Raw genomic sequence first — 23,138 nt, 5'->3', positions numbered from 1 at the left:
ATAAACATATTGGTAAACAATTTACGAATCCTCCCGCCTCAGCCTTCCAAAATGCCAGAATCACAGGTGTGAACCACCATGCCTAGCCTGCTTTGTTTTGAAATAATTTTTTCACTTGAGTTGCTAAGAAACTCATTTGAATCTCAAAAGTGACCATTCTTTCCTTCAAGTCATCTACTGATTATGAACGGTTTGTTGGGAAAGTATATTTTTAAATTCTAGAAAGTGCTTTTTAAAATATCCTTATGTACTTTAAAAAATTCAAGCATTTAGCTAACTCTTCTATAAATTGGTAAACAATTTACCAATATGTTTATATTGTATAGTTGTTCATGTATGTATATATATTCGTGTATGTATATATTATTTTATATAAACATTTATATATTCATATGTATAATAATTTAATTATTTTATTTTTTACATTATTGGCTAATGTCCCATTTTTAGCCCTAATATTAAACCTTCCATTTTCATTTCAGCTTTAATTATCCCTGGAGTCTGCACACTTTGACCTAAATTTGCCCCACAATCTGTTTTTGTTTGGTCCATGAACTAAGAATTGTTTTTGCATTTGTAAATAGTTCATAAAACAAAAGCAAAGAAGAAAATGTCGTAAACACCATATACCTGGCCTATAAAACCTAAAACATTTACTATCAGGCCCTTTTCAGAAAAGGTTTGCTAATCCCTAATCTAGATGGATCTACAACAGATCAACAGACAGGGAGACAGATGAGGATGCAGAGAGGAATGGTCATTGCCCACCACTGCTTGCTTTCTTCTTTTCCATTTCTGTCCTGGTTTATTTATTTTTGTTTAGTTTTATCAAGTTTTCTCTTCACATGAGGCACACGATAGTATGCCCTCTCAATGTTTATGCGTCTCTGGATATCTGGAAGGACGTCTTGGCTGGATACAGGATCCTTGGGTTGTCATCCCTTTCTTTTTATGATTCATAGTTGCTATTGCATCATCTTGTAATTTTCACATTAGAAGTTGATGAGCCCTTGTAATCTAAGACTCAAGATCCAGCTTTAGGTCAGGAAATTTTAATTTGGTTGTTAATTTAATTTTTGTTCTTCTTCTTTTGTTCCTTTTTTCCTTCTGTAAAAGCCACACTTTGCATATGTTTATCCTCCAAATCTTTTACGTCTTTTGTATGGCCCATGAACTAAGAATTGTTTTTGCATTTGTAAAGAATAGTTCAAGAAACAAAAGCAAAGAAGAAAATGTGATAAACACCATATACCTGGCCTATAAAATCTAAAACAATCACTATCGGGCCCTTTTCAGAAAAAGGCCATTTTCATGTTGTTTTTCATATAAACATACTATCTCTTTAAATGTTTGCTCTGAGTTTCGTTTTGTTTGTTTTATAGACAGGGTCTCACTTTGTTGCTGAGGCTAGAGTGCAGTGGCGCAATCATAGCTCACTGCAGCCTCAAACTCCTGGACTCTAGGGATCCTCCCACCTCTGCCTCCCAAGTAGCTGGGACTAAAGGCACGTCATGACTGACTAACTTTTGTATTTTTTGTAGAGATGGGTTTCACCATGTTACTCAGGCCTGTCTCAAACTCCTGGGTTCAAGCAATCCTCCCGCCTCAGCCTTCCAAAGTGCCAGAATCACAGGTGTGAGCCACTGTGCCTAGCCTGCTTTGTTTTGAAATAATTTTTTCGCTTGAGTTTCGAAGAAACTCATTTGAATCTCAAAAGTAACCATTCTCCCTTCAAGTCATCTACTGATTATGAATGGTTTGGTTAGGAAAGTATATTTTTAAATTCTAGAAAGTGCTTTTCAAAATATCCTTATGTACTTTAAAAAATTCAAGCATTTAGCTAACTTTTCTATAATTTATATTTCGCTGAGCATGTGTTCTGTTTGTTTAGTGGTTTCTTTCTTCTGACTAATACTCTTGTCTCTGTCCACTCCACTCCATTAAATGGCTTATTGCCCGTTCTTCTTCTCAAGGTTCTACCAATACACTCTCTTATTAATAGTGCATGAAGATACCAATTTTCGTGAACTGAACCCTACTGGATATTAAGCATTATCTTTTTACTTTACCAGACTTTATTTTTTTATAGCAGTTTTAGGTTCATGACAAAATTGAACAGAAGTTACAGAGATTTCTCAACATCCTCTTCCCGTACACATGCACAGCCTCCGCCACTATCAACATTCCTCACCCAGAGTGGTACATTTGTTACAGTCAATGAACCTACCTTAACATAACATTATCACCCAGAGTCTATAGTTTACATTACCCTTGGTGTTGTGCATTCTAAGGGTTTGAACAAATGTATAATGGCCATGTGTCTACCATTATAGTATCATACAGAGAAGTTTCACTGCCCTAAAAATCTATGCTCTGTCTATTCATCTCTCCCTCCTTCCTAACCCCTGATAATCACTGATCTTTTTACTGTGTCCATAGTTCTGCTTTCTCCATAATATCATGTAGTTGGAATTACACACTATGTAGCCTTTTCAGATTGAATTTTTTCATTTAGTAATATGCATTTAAGTTTCCTGCATGTCTTTTCATGGCTTGAGAGTTTATTTCTTTTGAAAATTAATAATACTACATTGTCTAGATGTGCCACAATTTTATTTTCCCACTCACCTACTGAAGGACATCTTGGTTGCCTCCAGCTTTTGGCAATTGTGAATAAAGGTGCTACAAACATTCGTGTACAGGTTTGTGTGTGGACATAAGTTTTCAACTCCCTTGGGTAAACACCAAGTAGTGTGACTTTTGGATTATAGGGTAAGAGTATGTTCATGTTGGAAGAATCCACCAAACTATCTTCCAAATTGGCTGTACCATTATGCATTCCCACCAGCAATGAAAGAAAGTTCTTGTTGCTCTATATCCTCACCATTATTTGTTGTTTTGGATTTTCTCCATTCTATAAGGTGTCTAGTGGTATCTTGTTGTTTTAATCTGCATTTTCCAGATAACAAATAATATTGAGCATCTTTTCATATGCTTATTTGCCATTTGTATATCTTCTTTGGTGAAGTGTCAAAGTTTCTTTCCCGTTTTTTAATCAGGTTTTTATTTTCTGTTATTGAGCTTTAAGAATTCTTCATACATTTTGAGTAATAATCCTTTAACAGATATGTCTTTTGCAGATATTTTCTCCAACTCTGTGGCTTCTCTTTTCATTCTCTTAAAGCATTACCTTTTGTTCCATGGTTCATTTGAATTTCCCAGTCTAAAAATTATCTTTGCATGAGTTACATTATTTTAAATCAATATTGCCCCATCTTTATTATCTGATAATGGAGGAAATGGTGAACTGAAAATAAAACAACAGGTCAGAAAATTCACAAATTCTTTACATACACCTTCAGATGTGTGTTTCCTATTCATGATAGAAAAGAAATGGAATCAACCTAGATGCTCATTAGTGGTGGACTGGATAAAGAAAATGTGGTACATACATACTATGGAGTATTATGTAGCCACGAAAAACTAAAACATATCCTTTGCAGCACATGGATACAGTGGAGACCATTATCCTAAGCAATTTAACGCAAGAACAGAAAACCAAATGCTGCATTTTCTCACTAATAAGTGGAATCTAAACACTGAGTACACATGTGCATAAAGATGGGAATGATAGACAGTGGGGCCTATTTAAGAGGGGAGGTTGGGAGGAGGGTAAGGATTGAAAAACTACCTATCAGGCACTATGCTCACTAACTGGGTGATGAAATTGTTTGTACACCAAACCCCAGTGACATGCAATTTACCCATGTAACAAACCTGCACATGTAACCCCTAAACCTAAAAATTGAGAAAAGAAAAAAATATGTGCCGTAACAATTTTGTTTTAAAATTATGTTTGACTGAAACAATTTTTAAATGTTTTAAAATATAAAAAAGTTTAAATGTGGGAATTTAAGAAAATGTTTTAAAATGTGGGGAAACTGAAACTGAACTGATGGTTTTAATTTTAAAAGCCATGTGGACGATCTGCCAGATGAATAATCTGCTTATGGCTATGCCATCAACCCATTGATTTCCTCACTTCGTTGTAACCTAAAGTCCTTAAAACAAGAGTTTCGTGTTCTTATCTTTGTAATTCCACCCTACGTCTAACAACCCTGAGTGCATGGTCGAGCTAAACCAATTGTTTTTAAGTTGATTGTGGTAGACCACAATCTTCGTTATATTTATTTTGAATTAAATGAAAACGTTTTTGATTTTGTCTTTTAGAAGTATCAGATGCAAAGAATAAAACTTTCAGCAAGTTTGGATCTTTTTCTGCCACCTTAGAAAATGGAATCTGCCTCTCAATAAGTTACTATGGATCAAATGGAATGGCACCAGGTGAAATGAACACAACAGAAAGGATAAGTGTGCCCCACTGCCAAGGGCCCCTGCAACTGCCCATTCTCAGTCTGCTCACTTGTCAATAACATGTTATGATTTAATGTTCCTCATAGTTTTTCCTGCATAATAGGAATAGAAGAGGGGTGTGTGTGTGTGTGTATGTGTGTCTATATATGTGTGCATACATATGTGTGTATACAAGTATATATATATATAAAATCTTTCATACATAGATGCATACAAAATAAAAATGCTTTGAAATGCTTTGACATTTTATATAATCCTTTATATAATCACTTATACATATAAGATTACATGTGTGTGATATATATACATGTATGTATACATGTATATATGCACACACATATATACCGGTTATCCTTGTCAACTACTCCATAAAAATGAGCCTTTTAGTTGGGTGTAAAAGAAAGCATAATTTGCCAAGGAATCCTCTTGGTTTTCTTTGTGAATCCTGTAATTATAAAACTGTTCAGTGTGCTTCAGGACATTAGCCTTAAAGGAGCTACTAAGTGGACAGAAAGCTTTCTGTATCCCTCTTTCTTTCTTTCTTTCTTTCTTTCTTTCTTTCTTTCAGACAGGATCTTGTTCTGTCACTTGGCTGGAGTGCAGTGGCGCAATCATGCCTCACAGCAGCCTCAAACTCCTGAGCTCAAGCACTCCTCCCACCTCAGACTCCTGAGTAATTGGGACTATAGCGCACACCACCACACCTGGCTAATTATTTTTGGTAGAGATGAAGTCTTACTATGTTTCCCAAGCTGGTCTTAAACTCCTGTGCTCAAGTGATGCTCCCACCTTGGCCTCCCAAAATGCTGGGATTACAAACGTGAACCACTGCACCCAGCCTTCTACCCCATTTTCAGTAAACAAATTATCCAACTGGAACTATTTCTTTACAAACCACAAAATAGGATGTCACTTTACCAAGAACCAATTAGGAAATTTGTGGCTTCCCATGCATTTTAGAGGGATCTAACCACAACATATTTTTTTAAAGTATTATAAAATCAAAGGTAAACTCAATGCTGCCTGAACTTAAAGCTATATGTTAGTGTCAATCATGGTGATCCAATTACCTGTCTTTCTATATAGTTTCTTTTTTGCAGTGATAAATTTTTCATGGATAATTATAATTTTATTTCTTACCTTGTGCCAGATATCCTAGTACTCTACTGAGTTTGAGAGTCCATTAGATTTCTTAGTATTTTGGCTTTATTGGAGTTTTTGTGTTTTAATTTTGTCTTTGTCTTTGTTTTGTTGTTAAATCAGCAGCTGGAGAAGTCATTTGATGCCTAACAAATTTTGTATTAAAATCCATTATCACTACACAGTCACTAAAAATTCTTACCTCTTCTTAATATAGGTTATCATTATTTTAGATTAAGATATTTATACCTACTATCAATTCTGTTGCTCCTATTCCTGAGTGATTTTCTTAATCCTGATTTAGTCCTTAAATTAATATGTAATAAATTTTAAACAGATGTTCCTAATTTCAAGATATAAATATGGCATTTGAAAATGTTTATTGTGTAGATAAGTAATATTTTACATCCTATATGTTTTTTTAAAAAGTTGAAGGTATGTCAGGAGATCAAGACCATCCTAGCTAACACGGTGAAACCCCATCTCTACTAAAAAATACAAAAAAACTAGCCGGGCGAGGTGGCGGGCGCCTGTAGTCCCAGCTACTCGGGAGGCTGAGGCAGGAGAATGGCATAAACCCAGGAGGCAGAGCTTGCAGTGAGCCGAGATCGCGCCACTGCACTCCAGCCTGGGCAACAGAGTGAGACTCCATCTCACAAAAAAAAGAAAGAAAAAAAAGTTGAAGGTATAAGTCTTTGAAAAAAAACACATACATACATATATATATGTATATATACACACACACATTTTCTAAATGTTCATATATAGCTGATATTTAAGAACTTTATCTGCTAATGGCTAAACAGATTTCCATTCCAATTATCCCCCTTTAATTGGGTATATACAGCTAAACATAATTTAGTAACCTTTTGGACAAATAAAAAGTAGACAATACAGCTATGAAATAGGCAAAAATATAAAAAAACCCAATCAAATCTTTGGACACTACTTCCTCTTGCTAAGAGGAATAGATCATTCTTGCTTCTTACTGCCTTTCAGGGCTCCTACTGAATACACCTAAAATTAAGAATCTTAATCAGGCCCCAACTTAAGTTTTGCATGATTGTTTACCCAAACCCTGAATGACAACCGACCTGATCCATTTTCCCATAGAGAAGTATACCTTCCTACCCTGTTATTTCTATGACTTTCAGTTCCTTGAATAAACTATGCTGTCTCTTACATCTGCCCATTTTCTTATGCTGTGCCACTACTCAGAATACTTTCTGTTGTCATGTGCACCACCACTTAGCAAGGTAAAAATTGTTGTCAACTTGTATAAATTTTTGAGTTGTAAATATTATTTCACAAGGATATCAAATTTGAATGTTGAATCAACTTCATTTTTACTTTTTCTGTTTTTAGAAGATAAGGATCCTAATTTAGAAACAATATTGAATATCCCTTCAGCACTCACTCCAACAGTGGTTCCTGTTATAGTGACCGTTCCTCAAAGCAAAACTAAAGGGAAAATAAAAGGCAAAGAAAAACCCAAAGAATCTCTTAAAGAAGAAGAGCACCCAAAAGAAGAAGAGAAAAAGGTAAACGAACCTTGCTGTAGATTCCCAAACTCTGTTTCTGCTTCAGTGTTAACTTTTTTAAAACCATGAATTACGTCAATAGTGTTATTACAGTGCATATATTTTATTGTGCAGCTACATTAACGTCCCTTGTAGTCTCAACTTTGAATAGACAAGAAGGATTTGTACACAAAAGTTGGGTTACCACTCCAGGAGACATATTGTCATACATAAGTTGTCTCAGGTCATTCATTCTAAGTTTGGAAAAACTTAGTTCAACCTTTTTTCCACTCTATTTCTTGGATTTTCTTTGCTTTTGATTGGTCAATTTGCTGCCATCCTGTATTTTTAATACTTTGTTTAGCTCCACTGAGATGAATAACAATTGGAAGAAAAATATATTCAACCAAACAATGGAAACAGTTTCATTTGGTCAAGTTGGTCTTAGATATTGATGTGCTAAGAATCTAACAAGACTGACAGCCCACCTCTGATTAAAGAGAAGTCCACCTATTACCCCTAGCCCTTCATCATAGTACACACACACACACACACACACACACACTTTGACTCTAAATGTTTTCCTAACAGAACAAAGATCAAAAGATGGTTCTGCTTTTACACTGTTGGTGGAAGTGTAAATTAGTTCAACCATTGTGGAAGACAGTGTTGCAATTCCTCAAGAATCTAGAACCAGAAATACTGTTTGACTCAGCAATCCCATTACTGAGTATATACCCAAAGGATTATAAATCATTCTACTATAAAGACACACACTTGTATGTTTATTGCAGCACTGTTTACAATAGCAAAGACTTGGAACCAACCCAAATGCCCATCAATGATAGACTGAGTAAAGAAAATGTGGCACACATACACCATGGAATACTATGCAGCCATAAAAAAGAATGAGTTCATGTCCTTTGCAGGGACATGGATGAAGCTGGAAGCCATCATTCTCAGGAAACTAACACAGGAACAGAAAACCACTGCATGTTCTCCCTCATAAGTGGGAGTTGTACAATGAGAACACATGGACGCAGGAAGGGGAACATCACACACCAGGGCCTGTCAGCGGTCAGGGGTAAGGGGAGGGAGAGCATTAGGACAAATAGCTAATGCATGTGGGGCTTAAAACCTAGATGTCGGATTGATAGGTGCAGCAAACCACCATGGTACATGTATACCTATGTAACAAACCTGTACATTCTGCGCATGTATCCCAAAACTTAAAGTAAAATTTAAAAAAAAAAAAATTTAAAAAGAGGGTTTTAAAACACAGGTAACAAGAAAACTACTGGTTAAGTCTTGACTATTGGTACTTACTACTAAAAAAATACAGTGAAAAAATAATCAACTACGGGAAGATAAAAATATGTTTAAAAGTCCAAGAACCTGGGTTTCAGACTCTGGCCTTTTAAAAGTTACGAGTTTTAAATACGACAATGCCTCTGCACCATATTTACATAGGTATACTAGATAAAATTTCTCATGCCAGGCCTCTTGACTCTTGTTAAGTAAAAATATTCAAGTATTAAAACAGAATAACTCCAGGTAATTCTTTTAAAATTAATTTGGCCAAAGGCATCTTGCTAGCAAACTAATGTGTTCACTCAATGTTTTTTAAATAAATGATAATGAAAGGATGAAGGATGATAACTGATTTTATGTGTGATGATAGATTTGCCATGGCAGGTTTGCATCTTTGAGCAGTTTTGTTCATTTTACAGAATTTCATAAGCATTTTTCTCTTATTTTTGCTTTGCATTTATAATTTATTTTTAGCTAACTATTTATATATTTTTCCTCAGTGACAAAGAAAAGGCAGAACAACTTAAATGTTCAACAATAGAAGACTAGTTAGAAAAAAACAAATATCCACCAATTGGGTACCAGTGGAGTGATTTTGGTGGTTAACAAAAGAGAACCAGTTAGAAAAATTGAAATGATTATCATTAGGGATTGTTTGAAAGTTAATAAGTAAATTTCATTCTTTAGTACATATAACCAAACAAGGGATTTAGGCATAACTGACATAAAATTAATTAGGATTTTAAAGTAAACACACCCAAACCCTCATTAATTTATAAATAACTTTATAATTGTCTTTTATTTTTATTTTATTACATTCATTTGCTACAAAAGCAATATGTGCTCATAATAGAAAACAAAGGACAGATACCTTAATAGCATAATATCTCTAGCATCCAAATTGTAAGAACATACCAAAAAAAGTGATGGAGATGTTGGTCTTTCAAACACTTTTTCTGTATTACTTTGGGCTGCTATAAAGAAATAGACTGGATGATTTATAAACAATCAAAATTTATTGCTCACAGTTAAAGAGGCTGTGAAGTCCAGTATCAAGATATTAGCAGATTTGATGTCTGGTGAGGGCCTGTTTCTCTTATTTTATTTTATTTTATTTTATTTTATTTTATTTTATTTTATTTTATTTTATTTTAGATGGGGTTCTTGTACTGTCACTCACACTGGAGTATGGTAGTGTGGGCTCAAACTCCTGGGCTCAAGCAGTCATCCCACCTCAGCATCTTAAGTAGCTGGGACCACAGGCATGCACCATCATGCCTGGCCAATTCTTTTAATTTTTAAGGAGACTGAGTCTCACTATGTTACCCTGGCTGTTCTCTAACTCCTTGCCTCAGGTGATCTTCCCAACTCAGTCTTTCGAGTAGCTGAAATTGCAACCACAAACTACCATGCCCAGCTATTCTTCATACAGATGGTGCTTTCAGTGTGTCATCACATGGCAGAAGAGAAATAGGCAAAGGTGTTCCCATCAATCTCTTCTTTAAAAGCACTAATCCCATTCATGAGGGTGGAGCCCTCATGACTTAATTACTTTCTAAATGGCCCCACCTTTTAATACTGTCACATTAGGTGTTAGGATCCAACATATGAGTTTGGGTGGGGGCCACCAACATTCATATGCCAGCACTGCTCTTATGCCTACATATCCAAACAGAGGCATCTTTCAAGGCCTACTTCAAGCCCCAATTATTTCACAAATCCTTTCCCAATTGTTCTTATTAACTTTCACTATATCTCTATTTTCTGTGAAAAGATGTGCCGACTATTGTTACTGCCATTTGTCCCACCTGTCTGTGTGCCAGTCTGCAAGTAGAATATAAATTGCAAAACCAGAGACTCATGTGTCCTTGCAGGGTCCACCTAGCTCTGTGCAAGTCAGGTCCTGAGCACTCAGCACATCCTTGCTTAGTCAAAATAAATAATAACTCATTTAGAAAATGACAACCAGTTATTCACATGCTGAATTATTTACAGGAAGAAGTAGAACCAGAACCTGTTTTACAAGAGAATTTCGATGTTCCTATCTTCCAAAGCCTAAATGTGTCTTGCCCCAGTGGGCTCCTGTTGACTTTCATTGGGCAAGAATCTACAGGTGAGTGCTATATGGGGTAGGGTGGGGAAGCGGGGAGCAAAATGGCATGTAAAAAACAGGAAATTGTGTATTTTCTTACCAGTTAAACATATGTCTTGTTGATAATGAGCAATAGACCTTTTTCACATTTTTAGCATTTACTATGGCCAGGCACTAAGTACTTAGTATACATGTCAAAAATACAAATATTATGAGCTAGATACTAACTACTCCATTTTACAAAATAAGGAAATCGGGGCTTCAGGAGGCTCAGTTGCTTGCCTAAGGTCACTCAACTCCCAAGTGGCAGAGCTGAAATGCCATTCTCAGCCCAGTGATGACAAAGCCAGTGCTCTTAAAAACTTGTGTATATTCCTACATTCTTCACTCTACAGAGGGTCATGGGTGCAGCATGTTACTGGTCTGACCAAAACAAATGACACTGGACACAAAATATGTAGAGATAGATGCAGATTAAATAGGTTAAGAAAACCAAGTCTTCTTTTTCATGTGTCCATATATAATTTTATAGTGTATTATCTCTGTTGGTTCTGTACATGACTCCTAACTTCTTCAGCTACGTAAATAAGTACAAGTAAGATTTCTTTAATTAACCTGATGAGGCATCTGCATTTGTAACTGAATCTGAATATCATTTAAATAGAAACTCACTGTTGCAGTAAAAGTAGGAGATGCAACAAAGCAGGCACTGAACAGGGACTTGAGTTCTAAAGCTGACCCTGACGCCAATGAATGATGTGGCCCTTTTAAGTTACTTAGGGTCTCAGGGCCATGTTTTCTCATCTGAATAATACTACATTACATTAGCAATTCTTTACAGTTTCACAACTTAATATCCTTTTTCATATAATTCCCTTATGTATATCACATTTGAAAAGTGTATCTATCAAAGAAAAAGGCTATGCTTATTTAAAAATAATTTAATATTTTGTTTATTTGCCAGCCTCCTCCCCACCCCAAAAAAACAGAAACTAAGTGTTGAAGTTAAATTTTGCTTCTCCTTAGGCATTCTGAATTATTAAAAATAGCCCATGGACCCTGCTCCATTCCCAAGAATCCCTAGTGGTCCAGGTTTTCCCACTGTGTTGAATGGTCACTGAGTGTCTTCCAGTCGAAGAGCTATGAGTGTACTCAAAGAGATGTTGCTTTCAAATTCAAGGATATATTTGTTTGCTTGTTTGATCCTGTTATCAAACCCCAGCTTAATACCCCTTTCAACTGTCTTTTCTAGTAGTTTCATTATCCAGCCTAATATTTTCCTCCTTATGTTAGGGTAGACAGTGTAGTTAATAATAACTCATCTGTTTAAAATCATCCATATACTATGAAAATCCTAATTCAAGTCTGAACATAACAACATAAATACCAAAGTAGCAATATCTTCATCAGGGTCAGCCTTGGACATTAGGGAAAGACAGTTATCATGGGATAAGAGGAAAGAGCCTAGACTTGAATCCTTTCCTGAGTGACTTTTTGTTTTTGGCTGTTAGTGGTGGTTGCTTTTATAGTATAAGAAAATGATTCAAATTTCACTTCTCTTACTTACTGGTTGTGTGTCCTTAGTGCTGGATGGTTACTAAGTGTCTTCCAAAGTTATAGCTTTCTAAGTTAATAACCTCTCCAAGCCTCTATTTCTTCATCTGAAAACTCTGGAAAATTAAAGTGCCTATTTTAAAGGATTGTGAAGGCAGACTCAATAAAAGATACATGTATAAAACATTTAACATATAGAAGAAATAGCCCAATAAATGTTTATTGGTTTATCATTATTAGTAGTACTTCCGTGATTTAAGGGGTGCCATGATTTTCCCATCAGGCTGATACATAGTTCTTAAAATGCTATCATTATGTGTTAATTCCTTTGTGTTAAGGCTTTTTGGCCCCAATAAACCATATTATAAACTAAGAGGAATTTATTCAGTTAGCAAAGCCTGACTAGGTACAGTATGCCAGAATTTCTCCATAATAGTGCTTGCTTTTGAAGGAACTTATTAAGTGCTTTTCCCCTTGATTGCCAGCTAACAGCAGAATGCTAAGATAAATCTGGATTTGGTTAGAGATGAGGGGATTATGTTAACGTTAACTTTGAAAGATGACAGATGACTTAGGAAAGGCAAGCCTGAGGGGGTGACTTCCCCTGGGGCTATGGGCAACCAGGCACCACCAGGGAAGCGTGTGTATCCAGGGTGGAAAGTTTAGTCAAAGGTGAGAGATAAGCACCAGTGGGCAGGAAGAGGAAACACCTAATTCAGCAAAACTCTGCTTCCTTCATAATTTTGCCCGAATTTGTCCTAGATTTTATTAGAGAGAGTGGCTTACACATGGAGAAGGTATCTACCAGGTGTTGTAGATGACCTAATTTACTACCTTTAAATGTAACAAGGTCAGCAAAGAACCACTATTCTAGGCCATCTGTCATAATATGGAAACTGCCCTATTACCCACATGCAGACAAAAGAAAATAAGCACCAGGCATGGTGTCTCACACTGGTAATCACAGCACTTTGGAAGGCTGAGGTGGGAGGATCGCTTGAGGCCAGGAGTTTGAGACCAGCCTAGCCAACATAATGAGACCCTGTGTCTACAAAAAATAGAAAAACTTAACAGGGTGCTATGGTCCAAGCCTGTAGTCCCAGCTGCTCAGAAGGCTTGAATCCAGGAGTTTGAGGCTGCAGTGAGCTGTATTTGCACCACTGCACTCCAGCCTGGATGACAAAGCGAGACCTTGTCTCTATTTTTAAAACAAAGAAAAGAAAAGAAAAAGAAAATAATTAAGCAAGAAGATAAAATCCAGCCCTGCAGCATTGCCCAGTTCACAAGAAAGCTTTATTCTTTTTTTAGGTCAATGTGTTATAGATGAGGAACCCACCTGGGACATCATGGTCCGTCAGAGCTACCCCCAGAGGGTGAAGCACTATGAGTTCTATAAAACGGTGATGCCACCCGCAGAGCAGGAGGCTTCAAGGGTTATCACCAGTCAAGGCACTGTTGTCAAATATATGTTGGATGGATCCACACAGGTAAAAGAATGTGTTAGAGAAGTTATTCTTCCCTGTTCCAAAGTAAAAGACAGGTTATGGGTAAGGAACAGTTCTATAGCAGGGAAAAGGAACAACTCACTTGAAAAAGGAATGACACCTTAAAATGACAAATGATAAATAATGTAGTTTAGAATTTAAAAAATCACTATGCAGAGCAAGATATGAATAAACTTGTCATTTCTCTGCATGATCTAAGATTGCAAACTGAACACAGTTTTTTCCTTTTCTCCCTCTCAAGGTATCTTAAACTAGTTTTTAACATTTAAATAATGAATTCATAGTGGTGCTGGAGAACAACAAAGCATGTCATCAATAATAGATCAGAAGATTTGGAGAATTTCTTTTAAAATGCAGATCAGATGCTATCAAACTGATGGAGAAATATGCACACACAAAGTTAAAACATACACAAGAGGAGAACATGCAGCGAAACTAAAAGTCAAAATGGGAGTTCTAACACAAACATTTGCACATGGAGCTCTGGGCTCAGAAAATGAGGGTAGTTCCCCAGGTAACTCACTGTCACCTGGAGGATGGGAACGAGAAACCTTAACAATCAGAAGCCATATCCCTGCTCTTTCCTTCCCCAGTGATCACAAAACAGGAGCTCCTGTGAGCAGACACTGTACCACCAAGAAGTAAAAGGGATTCTCAATGAGAAAGATGACCGTGCACTCAAGAATCATAAATCTTGGAAAGAAAGCAATCCCATAAAAGTAAAGTACATAATTCAGTAACTGAAAGAAATAGCACCTGAAATTAAATACTTTAAAAATTTAAAAGTGGGTAAAAGCAATATAGGCAGACTTGAGAGGTTAACAGTTCACAACATAACAACTTTTTTTAAAGTAGCTAAGGAAAAATATCAAGAGTTCTTAGAAATTAGAAATAATTGTAAATGATCAAAAACGGGAGGGGGTAGATTATGAGGGAGAGAAAAGCTGAGAGATGTGGGAAAAGGGTCCATATAATATAATTTCCAGAAGAAGAAAATAGTAAGAATGAAGGGAGAAAAGAATCAAAGACATGACATAAGAAATTTTCACAGAGCTTAAAAAGAATACTTCAGATTAAACAGGGCAACCGAATGACAATCAGAACTGATATTAATTGTCTTTAAAGGATTATCTAAATATGCCGTCATGCAATTTTAGGACTGCACGGATAGACAATCCCAAAAGTGTCCTGAAGGAAACAAGTTACCTACACAAGAATAAAAACCAGATAGACATTTGACTTCTCATCAGCAACACTGACCTTAGTCCTTGTCACGTTTGTTGGGAGTGTCTAGGTACTGATATCAGGTAGACAAATCTATGGTACCTAGAGACACTGTACATACTAGATAGATATTAATAGAAACTACAAATTTAAATATGTGATAAAATTTTAAAAACAGTCATTAGAAAAATTGAAATAGAGTTTATAATTTCCCAATCGCAAAGGGGAAAGGTGAAGAATGGAAAAAATAAAACTCAAATCAATCCAAGAAAAGATGGAAATAAAAAGAAAAGAAAAGAAATCAAATAAAAGGTAAATAGAAAATATAAAATAATATTATTGTGGTGGTAACTAGGCTATTGTCTCTGAACTCCAGATCTACCTTTGTATAATCTGCTTTGTGCTGCTGGGTCTGGAGGTCTGCAAACAGCGCTTCTTCTGTGGATCATGTTGAACCTATTTCCATTTGACACACAGTGTTTATTGTTAAACAACGTCTCCCTTGCTTCTGAGAATGCTGGAAACTTTTGTTCTTTCTTCAGATTCTCTTTGCAGATGGTGCTGTGAGCAGTAGTCCCAATTCAGGTCTTATTTGTCCTCCTGAAATGCCAGCAACCCCTCACAGTGGAGATTTGATGGACTCTATTTCTCAGCAGAAATCAGAAACGATACCGTCTGAGATTACCAACACAAAGAAAGGTAACAACTGAAGCCTCTCAGTTTATAATGGATTTACTAAAGTCTTCAAGGGCTTAGTAAGTGTTCAATATTATTGTTATTATACTTGTAACCTTTTCTATGAATATATTCTTATACATATATACATATAAATGAATTCTTGCTATCACAGAATTACGTACTGTTTCATGAACTGCTTTTCTCTTAGTAATAAATAATTAACAGTTTCATATGTTGTTACACATTCTTACACATCAGGTATAATGCCTAAGCTGCAGTTTTAGGGTTGATTGGGCAGATTGATGATGTCAGGATTATGAGTGGGCATCTCTGTGATTCTCTTGAACTTTTCCTCATAATTGCAAGAAGGTATATCAACTCTAGGCATGAGGTCCTCATTCAGCAACTTCCAAGAAAAGAGGGCAAATGCAAGAGCTTTCTTCAAATGTCTCTGTTCATCAGGAAGGAAAAGGAGTCCCAGAACTCCACATCTCACCCCAGCAGACCTGTCTTGATGTCATTGATTAGACCTGGCTGGGGACCAAGGTTAGAAAAACAAGTATCTGACATTTTTTGCCTCTGTCTCAGGAGACAGCACTACTAGTAGGGAAAAAAGAAGGTGAACAATACTTGGATAAGCAATGAACAGGATCTGCCATAATCTAAATTGCAAGGCTGCTGTCCTGAGAAGTGTTTTCAATTTATACCCCTACCACAACCACAGGAAAATGTCTACTTCCTCATACCCTCACCAATGCCAGATATTATCATTCTTTTAATCTTATTCAGCATGATAATCAATGCATCTTATTGTGTTGATTTGCATTTCTTTAATTACTGGTGAGGTTAAACATCTAAAGATGTTTACTGTTTGTTTGTTATTTTTTTTTCATTTTATGAATTTCCTATTCACATCTTTTCTTGGTTTACCATTGTGATGGTCTTCATTTTCATATGAATTTGTAAGATATATTTTTATAGAGAAGGTGCATATTTGTGTAACAGGAAAAAAATCTGGTGTTCCAAATATTAAATCAGCTAACCCTCTGTGAGGCACATATTTTAATAATCCCCAATTTACAAACCAGAAAATTGAGGGAGAGAGGTTAAGTAATTTCCTTGAGGTCTCTTAGCTAGCAAGTGGTAGAGCTGGGATTTGAGTCTGGGTCCCTAACCCCTAAATTACGCTGCCTCTCCTGCCTTACAAACTTTTCTCGATTTCTCAATATGCCTTTAATGATCTAGATTTAAATCTAGAAACCTAGATTTAATCCTTTTTTATCAGTTTCACACATCTCACCACAGTACCCAGAAATATTATATGGAAGCAACTGGATTACTTTTTAATTACTCAATATTTAGTAAAACAGATTTTCCTTCAGTAGTAGCAGAAGGTTGCTGGTTAGAGAAGTATCCAGGTAGCTTTCCAGACTTCTCGGCTCAAGGGTTCCATCTTTGGTGGATACAGAGGACTTGATATAAGAGTAGTTTGTGTAGCCGCTTTTCTAATAGCCTACCCTGGTTCTGGAGAACTTCTGCTTCTAGCACGGTGTGCCCCAGATTTTCTTCACAGCCCTTCCATCCAAGACGATGCAATCACTTTTTAAATTAATAGGCTATTTTTAGAGCAGTTTTAGGTTTACAGAAAAATTGAGTGGAAAGTACACAGAGTTCCTGTTTACTCTGCTCACAGTTTCCCCAGTTATTAACATCTTGCTTTAGTGTTGTATATTTGTTACAACTGATGAACCAATCTTACATTATTATTGACTAAAGCCCATAGTTTACATTCGGGTTCACCCTTGGTGTTGTACATACTAAATCTCATGTATCATACAGAATAATTTTGCCACCCTAAAATTCCCTCTTTACCTATTCACCTTTCTTATTCCACCCATCCTGAACCATGCACACCCTACCCCACCAAACTCCTGGGAACCACTGCCCTTTTTATTGTCTGTATAGTTTTGCCTTTTCCAGAATGTCATATGATTAGAATCATACCTTAGGTAGGCTTTCTAGACCAGGTTCTTTCACTTAGTAATATGCATTTAAGATTCTTCCCTGTCTTTTTGTGGCTTGATAGCTCATTTTTATCACAGTTTGATTGATATTAATTTAATTGATATTGCATCAATTAAATGAAATATTATAGATAATATTTTATCAAATCCTCAGATTGTCACAATTCTTTGGTTAATATTCAAAGTTCTGAAAAAGTTTACTTTGATTCTTTTTAAAAACATTCTCATAGTTCTTAGGGAGGGGTAGGTTTTCCCTGGTCTTTACTTGCCATTCCAGGAGTGTATCCCATCTCACAAGAAATATGTATTATTTTTCTTATTTTTCAATCCTAACTACTTATTTCCACTATAGCTTTTTATTTGACTCTTGAATTATTTAAACTTACTTCTGGATTTGAAGCCTATGTGGTGTTTCTATTTGTTCTTATAACTGATTTTTGATGAACAATTTAAAAATATGTTTAAATGGTCAAGTTTTTTTAAATGTCTGTGCTTGAAAAGAGCATGTATCTTGTTATTTGGTACAATGTTCTCTTTATGTTTATTTGATGAAATGTGTTAGTTTTAATGTACAGATCTATATCTGAGTCCAGCAAACAATGCTGTAAAAGGCCATAGAGTTTTAGACTTTGTGGGCCATATGTCACTGTCACAACTACTCAACTCTGCCATTGGAGCATAAAAACAGCCATGGACAATACGTTGTTAAATAAGCCTGGGTCTGTTGTATTCTAATAAAATTTTATGTGCACTAAATATACTAAATTTGAATTTTATATAATTTTCATGTTATAAATTATTACTATTCTTTTGATTCTATTAGCTATTTAGAAATGTAAAAAGAATTACTACTTCACAGACTGTACAAAACAGACAGCAGGCCTTATTTGTCCATAGTCCACAATTTGCCAACCCCTATTCTATATTTTTACAGATGTTTTAAATGTGCTACATCAGTTTACTTAGCAAAAGGATGTTTAAAGAAAAGATAGAATAGTCTGTTTGGTGCTGTGTTCCTTATCATTTAATCATTATTTCTTTATTTGTGAAATAAATATGTCTTTTTTATAGTTCTGTCATTTTTCTTTATTTATTTTAAGGATATGATAGATATTTATACATTTAGAATTATTGTATCTTCATTAATTTAAATTTTCATCATTATGCAATGACTTTCTTTTTTTTGTTTTTTTTTTTCTTGAGATGCAGTGTCACTCTGTTGCCCAGGCTGGAGTGCCAGTGGCGCAACCTCAGTTCACTGCAACCTCCACCTCCCACATTCAAGCAGTTCTCGTGCCTCAGCCTCCCAAGTGGTATTACAGGCACGTGCCATCACAGCCGGCTAATTTTTGTTTTGTTTTGTTTTGTATTTTTAGTAGAGACAGGGTTTCACTATGTTGGCCAGGCTAGTCTTCAACTCCTGACCTAAAGTGATCCACTTGCCTTGGCCCCCCAGAGTGCTGGGAGCCACTGCTCCTGGCCTGCAATGACTCTTTATTCTAGAATTCTTTTTACCCTAATGTCTGTTTTGCTTGTTTTATTATAGCTACACCAGCCACTATTTAATACTTTACCAGTATAACTTTTTCCACATTTACATTTCACCTTCTGTGGTTTTTGTTTAAATGTGTCTCTTGTAAGCAGCAAACAGGTGAATATTTTAATAATTCAATTTGAAAATATTTGTCTCTAGGGTTTCAGTCCATTTATTGTATATCAAATAGTTTCCAAAAATGTCTTTATGTTGTCCTCCATTCTTGAAAGATAATTTCACTTGGTATAGAATTCTAGCTTGTAGATATTTTCACTCAGTACATTGAAAATATCCTTTATACTCTCTTACTTCCAATGTTGCTGTTGAAAAGTTGGCTATCATTTAAGTTGTTGTTGCTTTGAGGATAATCTAACTACCTTTAAAATATTCCCTGTGATTTTTAATTGCAATTTCAATATAATTTGACTAGGTATGGATTTCTTTTTATTTATCAAAGTGGGTTTACATTGAGCTTCTTGAATCTATAAATTTGTATTTTTCATTGATTCTAGAGATTTCTCAATAATTATCTCTTCAAGTATTGTTTCTGATCCATTTCCTTTTTCTTCTCTTCTTCTGGAATTCCAATTAAACATATTTAAGAGGCCTTGAAATTTTTTTTTTTTTTACTTCTATTTCTTCAGTTCTCTGAGCTTCATTCTAAGCAATTACTTTAGGTCTTTCAGTTCTCTTTTAAGCTGTGTTTTGTCTCCTGCTAAACCTGTGTGTTAATTTTTTAAATTTCAGTTATTACATTTTTTAACATCTAACAATTCTCTTTGTTTTGTTTTATAATCAGTCTTCTCTTTAGTCATGTTTTTGTCCCCTTTTTATTTCTGGAATCACATAAAGTATGCATTTTATGTGCTGTGCCAGATCATTTCAATATCTAAAGTATTGTAGATCTAATTCCATTTTCTGTTGCTTCTTCTGGCTTTCACTTGAATTGCCTTGTTTCATTGTGTCTTGGTACTTTTTGATTATGAGATGATAATTTTTTCTTATTGCTTTAATTCTAAATTCTTAGGCTGGTATAAAAGTGCATTTTTTTTTTTTTGAGACATGGTCTCACTCTGTCACCCAGGCTGGAGTACGGTGGCATGATCACAGCTCACTGCAGCCTCAACCTCCAGGGCTCAAGCAATCCTCCCATCTCAGCCTCTAGAGTAGCTGGGACTTGCCTTTAGAGGTTTTAGTCCATTTATTATACACCAAATATTTTCTAAAAATGTCTTTATGTTGTCCTCATTCTTGAAATATCAATTCACTAGGTATAGAATTCTGGCTTACAGATATTTTCTCTCAGTACATTGACAATATCCTTTATATTCTCTTGCTTCCAATGTTGCTCTTGAAAAGTTGCTTTGCACCACCATGCAGCAGGTATGCACCACCATGCCCAGATTTTTTTTTTTTTTTTTTTTTGTAGCAATGAAGTGTCACTTTGTTGGCCAGGCTAGTCTCAAACTCTTGGGCTCCTGCCTTGGCCTCCCAAAATGCTGAGATTGTAGGTGTGAACCACTGTGCCTAGCCAATAGTGCATTTCTTTGTAAAGGACTTTGGTTTCAGAAAGGACTTTAGCAGTTGATAGGGGAACCAACAGTCTTGGATCACTTTCAATTATTAATTTAAGGAATTTCTGAGGGTGCCACTCAAGTGGTGTGAATTTTCACTTCAAACCTATGTAAGGATCTACTTGTGGTTATACAGCCTCTTAAGTACTTTCTTGTCTTCTCTGCTCAGCAGCAAGTTTGAACACAGGCAAGCTTTCTGACAGTTCTGGAGTGGGGTGGGAAAAGACATGAGTGATTTCTGTTAATAATTCACACTTAGTCTGAGAGTGTAGTCATTTGAGGGCCTCATATCAAGCCTTCCATCCAGATTGTGCAGGTTCTGGCATTCATTTCTGCCTGAGTTCCACAATGCTAAGAAAACAAATACTCAGAATCACCCAGTTTGACAAAAACTCACTGGACAAAATCCAACTTCAGAGCCCTTGTACCTCTTTGGCTTCCTACTTTTACGTAGTCCATGACTTGTGCTGATCTTACTTATAGTTGCCAGCTCAGAGTCACTTTCAAGAAGATTGATTAAAAGGTGTTTTCTAGCAGTTGTGGTTCTTTTCAGTGGAATTATTGGTATCTAGTCTGTGATGTTGCTAAAAATGAAACTCCAACCCTGCTTATTTTCTTCCTCACCTTTGACCTGATCCTTGGTCAGTTTGCTTTTTTGACCCAATACTTAATGGAAAACAATGGTTGATTAAGATTTTAGAATCTGCATGTGATTCTTTCTCTTATCCTTTCACTGCCATCCTCATCCTTTCATATCCAAATTTGTTCCCCAATATACATTTGTATCAAAATTGTACTCATTTATCTCTCCTGCCAACTTGAATTTGTAATACTTTAAAACCTTCTAACTGTTCTTCCTGCTTTTATTAGTATCGATTTTGTATCTTTCTGCCAAAAGCATGTAACTAATCTTCCAATTATCTCACTTTCTCTCTTATAACACTTTAGTTATTAAATATTACCTATAGGAAAAATTCCAAGGTCTCTAACATACTGCTAAAGCCCACTCAATTGAATCAGTGCCTACCTCTTCAGTCCCTTCTCTCATCCAAAATCTGCTTGAAATGTATCATCTGGTCACATTGGTCTGTGTATACTATGCTATTCTTTACCCCAGTGTATTTCTTATGTTCCTTATGTTGGAATGCCCTTTCCATAGCTCACCATTTTTGATTAGAAAAAGTAATAAGAACAGAAGGAGAGGGGACGGAAATAGGAGAAAAACGGAGAATATAGAAAAAATGATAATTCCTAAAGTATTTCCTACTATTTCTAGAGGATCTTCTCTTTATTCTGAAAGCGATACTATTTTCACTCTCTACCAATATTCCAGAAGTATAAATACGTCCAAATTAAATTTTAGGGCAATGAAAAGGCTCAACCTGATTTATCTGTCTTTGGTTCTTCCCATTAGTTGAGTCCCTATTAGTTAGGTCGAGATGCATGTTCTGCTGCACATTTCATGGTTTGAATCTGGAGAATCTTCAAAGAGTTAACATGCCTTTACTATCATTACTTGCAATTTGTTTCTGGGCCTGAGTTCACCTTATCATTGAGATGTGATAACACTGTCAAGTCTCATCTACAGATTACTCTTTATTATTCATGGAAATAGAGTATGTCTACCCTGATAGAGCATTGAAATATTGGCCAAGGAGTTCCATGAGGGTGTCTTCAGTTCTCTCCTCCGGTTCCCAATGAGTGGGAGGTAGAGGATGGAGAGGAGGATGTATCAGACAATTGTTGATGTACTAATTAAACTGCACAAATTCCTCTCCCCAGGGATATGCCTGGCTGGTGAGGTTTCCCAGATCCAGGATTGAAGAAAGATGTTTCCTGTTATTACTGACAAAATAGCAAAATCAGGGGAATCAAGAGTTAAAAACTTAGTAACTGTTATAGTCCAATATGTCAAAAAGAGGCTGAAAGTTTGAAGATAAGTGAGAGAAAACCAGAATACAAAACCCAAAATCTGGGACTCAGGGAGAAGTACACAAGACCCAAAAGAGTACAGAAGTTGACCAGAATATATTTTGTGCCCTAGAAATGAGTTGTGTAAGCATGTGTATGTCTGGGGAAACGTGGTGGAAATTTAGCCACGGTTTGAGTGCCAAAACTAAGCTACTCATAACCTCATACTTTTCCCTATTGAGAAATAATATGATTGATGAATACCACTTAGAATTGTCTATACCACAGTATCTGAGGTAGTTTTCACTGTATCAAAACATAATGAATGATGTATATAATTGATATTATAGTTATATTGTTGTTGTTTGATTTTACTTGAACTTCACAGGAAAAAGTCACAAAAATCAGTCATCAATTGCCCATAAGGGTGAAATCCATGACCCTCCTCCAGAGACAGTTCAAACTGTAACTCCTGTGGATGTTCACATAGGCACTTGGTTTACAACCACACCTGAAGGAAATCGGATTGGGACCAAAGGATTAGAAAGAATAGCAGACTTGGTCCCATTATTATCCTTTCAGGCCACAGATCCTGTCGATGGAACGGTATGACAAACTATTGTTTATTGCAAAATTTTCTAAGTCTTTAGAATTCTGAAACAACACCCAAAAGAGTGCCTAGCTGATAATATTTTTT

At 35.8% G+C, this 23,138-nt stretch overlaps 1 protein-coding gene across 1 annotated transcript in view; it reads left to right on the top strand.

The window, feature by feature from the left end:
* The window catches only part of SPAG17 (sperm associated antigen 17), a 242,530-nt gene that overhangs the window by 145,680 nt on the left and 73,712 nt on the right, over positions 1 to 23,138 (top strand). Inside the window, exons 24-29 of the mRNA XM_012000865.1 lie at positions 4,231 to 4,344; positions 6,880 to 7,055; positions 10,341 to 10,458; positions 13,300 to 13,478; positions 15,263 to 15,419; positions 22,830 to 23,047. Of these exons, the coding sequence (XP_011856255.1) occupies positions 4,231 to 4,344; positions 6,880 to 7,055; positions 10,341 to 10,458; positions 13,300 to 13,478; positions 15,263 to 15,419; positions 22,830 to 23,047 (962 nt within the window). The remainder of the gene's footprint in view (positions 1 to 4,230; positions 4,345 to 6,879; positions 7,056 to 10,340; positions 10,459 to 13,299; positions 13,479 to 15,262; positions 15,420 to 22,829; positions 23,048 to 23,138) is intronic.

This window comes from Mandrillus leucophaeus, unplaced genomic scaffold (assembly GCF_000951045.1).
Source record: "Mandrillus leucophaeus isolate KB7577 unplaced genomic scaffold, Mleu.le_1.0 Scaffold64, whole genome shotgun sequence".
Taxonomy (NCBI): domain Eukaryota; kingdom Metazoa; phylum Chordata; class Mammalia; order Primates; family Cercopithecidae; genus Mandrillus; species Mandrillus leucophaeus.
The sequence above is the reverse complement of the archived record's forward strand: the minus strand, read 5'-3'. Positions and strand labels throughout refer to the sequence as shown.